The sequence below is a fragment of the Tiliqua scincoides genome, chromosome 15 (genome assembly GCF_035046505.1).
Source record: "Tiliqua scincoides isolate rTilSci1 chromosome 15, rTilSci1.hap2, whole genome shotgun sequence".
In the NCBI taxonomy this organism is placed as follows: Eukaryota; Metazoa; Chordata; class Lepidosauria; order Squamata; family Scincidae; genus Tiliqua; species Tiliqua scincoides.
The window spans coordinates 4,096,755-4,105,320 of NC_089835.1; the positions used below are offsets into that span (position 1 = coordinate 4,096,755).

Genomic DNA, 8,566 nt, shown 5'->3' on the forward strand with positions numbered 1-8,566 from the left:
TGCCCGGCTGCTGTTGTTCTTCGCCGCCGCGGAAGTGTTGTCCGCACTTCCGGCCGCCGGCCCGCCCCTTCCGCCGGCGCGGAGCCTGCTTGGGCCTGCGTCACGTGCCGGGGGCGGAGCTCGGCGGCCATGGCGGCGGCGGCGGCGTCGTCCAGCAAGTGGCTGTCGGGGGTGAACGTGGTACTGGTGATGGCCTACGGGAGCCTGGTGAGCGGGCCGGGTGAGACGCTCCTCCCGCGGTGGAGGTGTTCGGAAGTGGGCGGCAGCAGTGGGGAGAAACCGCTGTTCCCTCTCTGGGTCCTCTGCAGCTCCTCCCCCCTGAGCCCCTCCCTCTCTGGGCCCTCTGCAGCCCCTCCCCCAGAGCCCCACCCCCTTCTGGGCCCTTTTAAGCTCCTCCCTCTCTGGGCCCTCTGCAGCTCCTCCCCCTGAGCCCCTCCCTCTCTGGGCCCTCTGCAGCTCCTCCCTCCTGAGCCCCTCCCTCTCTGGGCCCTCTGCAGCTCCTCCCCCAGAGCCCCACCCCCTTCTGGGCCCTTTTAAGCCCCTCCCTCTCTGGGCCCTCTGCAGCTCTTCCCCCTGAGCCCCTCCCTCTCTGGGCCCTCTGCAGCTCCTCCCCCTCCAGGCCCTCTGCAGCCCCTCCCCTGGAGCCCCTCCCCCTCCGGTCCCTCTGCAGCCCCTTCCCCCTGAGCTGTGCTGCCTACCTGGAACACACAACTTAGGTCTCAGCAGCAACACCCTGGTTGCCCCACCGAAAACAGCCTTCTCTGGGCCTCCTGTGCCGCGGCGTGTTGCTGGCACGTGTGGGGTCTGCGCCCTGCCTAGTGAGCACCTGTGGCAGTGCCAGGGGGTCTGCTTCGTCACCCTGCCCCTTTCTGTGCTTCTCCTCCAGGTCTTCGTGCTGCTCTTCGTCTTTGTCAAGAGGCAGATCATGCGCTTCGCCACCAAGTCCCGCCGGGGGCCTCACGTGCCCGTGGGCCAGCACGCCCCAAAGGTTGGTCGGCAGAGTGGGCCTGTCTTTGGATTGGCTGCCCCGCAAGAGGCTGGAAAGCCTGTTGTAGGGCACAATTTTCTACCGTGGATCTGTGATGAAAGAAAACGGGGGGGGGGCTGGAAGGAGCGTGGACAGAAGTGTTGATGCTGAAGGAAAGGAAGTAAGGCCTGCGGGGTTTTAAAGGGGGGGGGGTCAGGAGAGATGAAGGACACACCTTTCTCTGGTGCTTAATCCATACACAAAACGTAGTGGCAGCTACCCATTTAGATCAGCTTTTCTCAACCGGTGGTATTGGTACCACCAGGTATCCAGTACTGGTTGCACCACCAGCTACTGGTTGTACCACTAGGCGCCAGGCACAACCAAGTGCAGGTACTTGAGGTGGTATCTGGTGGTACTTACAGGGCCCCCAGACTCCCGTCAGCTGGCAGCATGACCAGCAAAGCAACTCAACGGGCCACAGTGCTAGGCTTGCCTCGGTGGGCAGAACTCTAGTGTGTGCTTTTCGCATGCTTGGAAAATCTGCCCTGAGCCTTGCACTGTGTATGGCTGCAATTAAAACGCAATTAAATACCACTAGTTACGACAGCTGAATAGACAACGTTCTTGCTCTCTGTGCATGTGGCAGTGAGTTCCACAAGATATTTGATACCGAGTTGGACCCCGGGTTCAGCTTGCCCTTTGCAGTCTCTTTAAGCAGGCAGAGGCTCTTGGCAGCGGAGGTCTTGGAGCTATGGGGGCTTGGACCTTTGCAAAGCAAGGTATTACAGCTCCTGACCTCTTTAACTTCCCTGCACAGGGCCTGAAGGAGGAGATTGACATCCGGTTGTCCCGGGTTCAGGACATCAAGTACGAGCCCCAGCTGTTGTCCGAAGATGACGACCGGCTCCTTCAGCTAGAGGCATCCAGGACCCCCTGTACTGTATCTTGCTTCCTTCAAGAGCTGGGGGGCGGAAGCTGGGGGGGGGGAGTAAAAGGGTGTCCCTCGGCATTGGTTTTTGCAAGATGTTGCCCTGATTTTGGCCCATGTGCTTTGTTTTGTAGCTTGCTATAACTATTTGTACAGGATGAAAACCCTGGACGCTATTCGAGAGTCAGGTACTTTTAAAGAGGTATTTTGCCTGGACTGGGGAGAAAGCAGGGGCTGGGAAGCTCAGAGGGGAGAGCAAGATGGAGATGAAGGAGCACAAATAGGAAAGGCCCAGGCTGGTGGGGGGTGCCCCAGAAAAGCTGTAGCACATGCTCTTTAGAGAGAGGTAGCATTGCATAGTGGTTAGGGTATAGGTCACATGTGTGGTTCAAATTGAGCCACTTAGGCTGCAATCCTAACCACGCTTTCCTGAGAGTAAGCACCATTAAACAAAATAGGATTTGCTTTTGAGTAGGCCCGGTTAGACATCTTTCAGCCTAACTACCTTATGGGGTTGTTGTAAAGGTAAAACTGGTGCAGTGAAACTGGGTGGTCAGTGCCAAACTTTTTGCCAGGAGGGCCACATCATCTCTCTGACACTGTGTTGGGGGCGGAGGAAAAAAAAAGAATTAATTTAAATTTCAAATTTGAATAAATTTACATAAATGAATATATTAGAGAGGGAACTTATATGAATGAATGAAGGGCTTGCAATAGCTTAAGGCCTATAAAAGGCACAAAGCAAGGCTGGCCTTTCCTTTGGTGGTAATATAATATAATATATATACAGTATTTACAGCATCAGATGTGAAACAGCATGTAGTGGAGGCAGTCCTCGTCCCACAGCTCACGCAAAAGGTCGAGCAGTTGGCTGTCACACTGAGAGTGGTTGCATCAGACCAGCACGGGCTCCAGCAAGTCTCTGGTGAGCCAGAGGCTCATTGGAGATTGGGGGCTCCCTGAGGGCTGGGTTGGGAGTCCTTGAGAGCTGCAAGTGGCCCCAGGGCTGGGGTTTAGGCAGCCCTGAGCTAGAGGATCACTTTCATGCTCTTTGTCTTCTTGGCCCAGGGCCCCCAATCATTAGTGTGGCTTCCTGGCTAGGCCTTATTTGTGGCCACCATGAGCTGTGTCTCTTCCCCCAAGTAGTGCACACAGGGAACCTGGGAAAGAGGTTGGCTCACCACACCTTTGCAGGGGGATACAGAGGCTGTAAGAAATGGCAGGGGGCCACCCCACAGTTCAGGAGTGTCCTCTGTTGCTTTTATTCTTTAAAAAAAAATCAGGGGCAGTGGAAATTAAAGCTCTGGGGAAGGAAATCTGGGGTGCGTTGGATGTTCTCTGCAGGGACAGGGGACAATTGGCCCTGGTTAGCTGGCCAAGTCGGTTTGTGGATGCTTTTTTCGCCCTAGTGAGAAGCACAACAATCCATGCCTGGTAATAAAAAGTTGTTGTTTTGTTAGAGTTTGCCAAGCACAGAATTTCCCTCTCCTTGTAGCCCCCCTGCCCTGTACACGCCGTTGCCTGTGGCCCACTCAGTCTCTTTCACGTCTCCCTCCAGAGATCCCGTTCACCGCCGAAGGCAGGCACCCCAAGTCTTTGATAGGGAAGAACTTCCGGGCGTACCTGGTGGACCTGCGCAACTCCAGCACCCCATTCAAAGGCATCCGCAAGTCGTTGATCGACACCCTCCTGGACGGCTACGACAGTGCGCGCTACGGGACCGGGGTGAGGGCGCGGTTTTTCCGGCAGCTGTGGGCAAGGAGGCAGGAGCTTGGGTGTTGGAAAGCATGAACCTCATAAGAACATAAGAACAGCCCCACTGGATCAGGCCCTAGGCCCATCTAGTCCAGCTTCCTGTATCTCACAGCGGCCCACCAAATGCCCCAGGGAGCACACCAGATAACAAGAGACCTGCAAGGCTTCCTGGGAATTGTAGTTAAAAACATAAGAACAGCCCCACTGGATCAGGCCATAGGCCCATCTAGTCCAGCTTCCTGTATCTCACAGCAGCCCACCAAATGCCCCAGGGAGCACACCAGATAACAGGAGACCTGCAAGGCTTCCTGGGAATTGTAGTTAAGAACATAAGAACAGCCCCACTGGATCAGGCCATAGGCCGATCTAGTCCAGCTTCCTATATCTCACAGCGGCCCACCAAATGCTCAAGGAGCACACCAGATAACAAGAGACCTGCAAGGCTTCCTGGGAATTGTAGTTAAGAACATAAGAACAGCCCCACTGGATCAGGCCATAGGCCCATCTAGTCCAGCTTCCTGTATCTCACAGCGGCCCACCAAATGCCCCAGGGAGCACACCAGATAACAAGAGTTATAACCTCAGAACCATCTGGTACATCAGGCCAGATTGATGGTCGCCTCTGTTTCCCCCCCCCCCCCCAACTTGGAAGCGATCTCAGAATATCTATGTAGCCACTGCCAAAGGAACAATTTATTTACCTATAGCGACCATTGCAGTACTTGATAAAATAGCTTTCGCTCTCCCGATTCCTCCTCTCTGCCTAATATTTCCCAGTAGCCGCGATCAGTCAAAATGTCCTGTTGAAATCATCCATTGCTTGGGAGTCCTTTCCGCAGGCCGTCCATTGGTATCTCATTCCTTAGCGTTGTACAAGAGAAGATGTAGCATTTTGGTGCTACTTGGGAGCAGCTTAAGATGCTGCTTTGATGTTGCAGAGAAGCCATGGCAAGAATTAGACAACAGACACAGGTTTCAGCGAGGTTGAAAGTGCTGGAAGAAGGCGCAGGAATGGAATCAAGGGAGAAGTGAAGTGAAATCTCCCAGCTCCTGACCCAGCTTTTTATTAAGTCTCAAAACACATGATATAAGGTTACGTAGTAGGGAAATTTCCACAAGGATGCTAAGATTTATACCGGCTGCCTACTAGCTAGTTCTAGCTTAACCACAAACACATTCCGAGATAAGATTCTCCTTCATAGCATTCTGCTGCTCACAGGCACAGAGTTCAACGACCCAACATATTTTCGAGGTTGGTTGAGTGTGCTCAACTGCGCAGGCGTGCCTGACTGTCCCTGATGCCAAATATGCTAAGATATCTTAAACCTTAGTGCTGTGCATGTAAATACTACAAGAAGATGAATCAGTGTGGCTGTGCTTTCGGTCTTTGCTCCCCCTTGTCCCTGCCCGGTTTTTATACTCGAGGGTGCCATTTGCTAAGTTTGGGTTTACTCCTGCTTGCCCTTGAGTACGTACTTACCTACACAAATTCTTGCCTGGGAGCAGGGTGGGGAACGGGCTCTTGTTTAATAAGAAAAAAGTGTTATGTGGGTCTTTTTTGAGAATAAAAAGAGGAGGGGGTTGTAAGCGACAGTGTCTCATTTTGTCCTCCCCCCCCAAAAAAAAATTCAGTCCCACTGCATGTAGAAAACTAGCACGGCAGGGTATAGACCAGCCATTTTCAACCAGTGTGCCATGGCACACTGGTGCGCTGTGAGTGGTCTACAGGTGTGCCAAAGGTGTTTGGGGGAAGGTCATTTATCAGTAGGGCCAATGGGAGATGTGAGCCTTCCCCCCCCCCCACTGGCAGTATGGTGTGCCTTGTCAATTGTCAAGAACCCGGTGGCGTGCCTTGGCCGTTTTAGTGCCTTGACAGTGTGCCCTGTGATGGAAAAGGTTGAAAATCACTGGTATAGACTGAGGTAGCCGTGTTCTCCCTGATGCCCTAGGGCAGTGGTTCTTGGACTTTTTTAGAGGCTGCTACCTGGTTTATGAATACTAAGGGGGTGTGGCTGTAAAAGTGATTGGCAGCAGTGCTCTCTGCTCCCCCCCCATAGCAGCTTGTTTAATCGTGGGTGCATGTAGCCTAATCTGCCCTGACAGTTTTGCAAACCACCAAAAATTTGGTCGCAACCCACTGGTGGGTCCCGATCCCCCAATTTGAGAAGCACAGCATTGGGTGTGTGTGAGAGAGAGAGAGAGAGAGAGAATTTAATAATAATAATAATAATAAACTTTATTTATCTCCCGCCCTTCTCCCTAAAGGGACCCAGGGAGATAATGGTTGTCTTGTAAATTTGCACGGGGAACGATAAGAACCATGTTCTTATGTTCTTAACCACTGAAAAATGCCACTGTATATGGCCCAGCTCTCCCCCCCTTACCCGCCTGCCCCCTGAGATTGCTACCCATTCTCCTGAGAGCTTCTTCGTTCTGTGAAAACTTTAAATTTCTTTCACCGGGTGACAACCCTAATTTATCCAAGAGTCGTTTGTCCTCCCCGTGGGGACAAAACAAAGGCAGGCTTTCCTGGATTCAGAGCGGATCCGGTTTATTCAGTGTTTTACATTCAGCGGTTCCATTTCACTGTCCTCCATCGCTGTTTGTTGCATTCTAAACCGACTGAGATTTTGGCTTTCTTCGCCTCTTTTTTTGCTTGGCGCGGCCGGGAGGTGGGGGGCGCTGCAAGGCAGGCACGGCCGCGGAATGCTAAAACGCCCGGTGTTCTCACTCTGCTTTTCTCTCTCGCTTTGTGGCTTTCAGACTTTTGGCAGAGCCGAATATCTCAAGTACCAGGAAGCTTTGTACGAGCTGGCAGGAATGTAAGTTGGATGGGCAGGTGGCGGAGGGTGGCCACTCAGAAGGGGTGGGAAGGAAAAGGTCTCCCCCTCCATGCTGAGATATCGGAGTGGCAGCAGTCCAGCTGAGAGGTCTCCGTTCCCCAGAGCTAGCAGAACAGAGACTGGCCCTTTGGGTGCACAGGGTGTCGAGCAGATCGACGTGGTCCGAGTGTGTGGGGTAGAATTGCCTTGCAGAAGCTACCCTTGTCTGTGTGTGGTGACTGGAAGGGGCTTGGGACCCCACCCCTCTTGCTCTGCCATCATGGAAGGAACGTGGGATAGATATAAAATCAAATTTGTGGGCACCGCTGCCCAGGGAAATGTGTCTCCTCCCCAGCAGCATAGTTAGCCTTCTTCCGCAAAGAAATTGGATTAAAAACAGAACAGATTCTGTAGATTTGGGGTGCTTGAATTCTCATGCATCTATGCTATTATCCCCTGGGGGCTGGGGATAAGAATGGGCCCTCAGTTTGGCTGTGCTTGTCCTAAGAGGCGACTAAACAGCCACCGGGTAGATGGGACTCGTCAGCCTGGGAAGGCAGCTCATCTGAGAGAAGGAAAACTCTGATCCCAAACCTCCACTGCCTTGTGGCTACATCCAGTTATGGAAAAGGCTTCAGGAGTCAACCTCGAGGCAAAATCCGGAGCCGGAGTCCCTGCGGCAGTTCATGGGTGAACACAGTCCCGTTCTGGCAACTCCTGCGACGCCGCTGGAACCAACCGTATTGGCCTCTGCTTTTCCATTGGACCATTTCAGTGATGTGGAGAGGGGGGATTTGCTGCATGGGTAACAGCCTATCCTCCATACCTCCTTTACCCAGGCTTCGCGCACTGGAGAGGACACTCTGTTCCAGGACCACCATTCAGAGTGTGACACCATAGTCTTCCGAGACTGAAGGATGCCAACAACAACATATGCTATTTATCCCACCTCCGTCCATGGAGCTCAGCAGCACCCATGATTTTCTCTCTCTCTCCCCCCTCCTTACCTAACCCTCCCTGCGAGGTAGGCTTCGATTGAGAGAGGGTACCTAACTTTAAAATCACACAGTGAGTTTTGCTGCCAAGTGGGAGAATTTGAACACAGGCCTTGGCATCGAACAGTGCAATCCTGTTTACTTGGAGCAAAGTCCCCTTCTGTTTGTTGGTGCTTACCCCCAGGTCAGCGTGCATGGGATTGCACACTAAATTGTGCCTGTCAGGACCCTTTCTCTCCCTAAGCCCTTCACCCTGTTCTGTGCCTCCATGTGAGATGGAGAGTCCCTCCCTTCTCAGCTCTGAGGCTGGAAAAAGATGGCGACGAGAGCAGGATTGTCTGTTTGGGCAAGGAGCTTTGGTGTCCTGGGAGGGGAGGGGTGGATTGCAGTGCAACTTCAGAAGTGATCCCCTGCCCCTTCCAGTGAGCTTCAAGTTGGGGGGATGGGGACGCGGGAGCCCCTCTCCATAGCAAGCAGGAGTATAGAAACCCCACACGGTGTGGTCCAGCCTCTCAGTCTCACACCCGCCTGTGTCTCTTCTCTCCTGACAGCATAAAGGCTCGGGGAGGCAGCAGCCAGCGGCAGCACCAGTCAGCAGCCAAGGATCTGACGCTCCCTCCGGAAGGCTCCAGCCCCACCACCATCCAAGTCACCTACCTCCCCTCCAGCCAGAAGAGCAAGCGCGCCAAGCACTTCCTGGAGCTCAAGAGCTTCAAGGACAACTACAACACCCTGGAAAGCACTCTGTGACAGCCTGGGGCTGTGGCCCGCGCTGCTGGGGCCACGCACTCCCTTTGTCCCTGGCACTTGTTTGCCCCCCCCCCCGGACCAAAAGGACTCTCTGTTTGTGTAGTGGCCGGCAACCACATAGCAGTCGCTCAAACAAATCTGATGTGGAGCGTGTTTTGGGGGTGGGGGGGCTTCCTGAATTATTCTCTCCACCCCACTTTGTCATTCTTGTAAATAAGTTGTTCAGTTACCTCCTAATTTATTATCAAGACTCAACTCCACACATATAATGGGTAACAGGACTCTCACTCACCCTTTAACCCTGAAATTTATCCCCTGCCTTTTTCCATGCTGGGGGGGGAGAACT

At 53.3% G+C, this 8,566-nt stretch overlaps 1 protein-coding gene across 1 annotated transcript; it reads left to right on the plus strand.

Moving 5' to 3' along the window:
• The first annotated feature begins 17 nt into the window (after positions 1-17).
• Positions 18-8,307, plus strand: C15H1orf43 (chromosome 15 C1orf43 homolog). Its single transcript, XM_066610326.1, has 7 exons — positions 18-207; positions 887-988; positions 1,788-1,905; positions 2,033-2,086; positions 3,457-3,623; positions 6,417-6,475; positions 8,022-8,307. Exons 1-7 carry the CDS (start codon positions 130-132, stop codon positions 8,218-8,220), a joined length of 777 nt encoding a protein of 258 aa, XP_066466423.1. The 5' UTR covers positions 18-129; the 3' UTR covers positions 8,221-8,307.
• Positions 8,308-8,566: the final 259 nt, after the last annotated feature.

Coding starts and splice junctions, on each gene's coding strand:
- C15H1orf43 (XM_066610326.1), top strand. CDS start 130: ATGGCGGCGGCGGCGGCGTCGTCCAGCAAGTGGCTGTCGGGGGTGAAC. Junction 2,087..3,456: donor GGACGCTATTCGAGAGTCAG/GTACTTTTAAAG, acceptor GTCTCCCTCCAG/AGATCCCGTTCACCGCCGAA. Junction 6,476..8,021: donor TTGTACGAGCTGGCAGGAAT/GTAAGTTGGATG, acceptor CTCTCCTGACAG/CATAAAGGCTCGGGGAGGCA.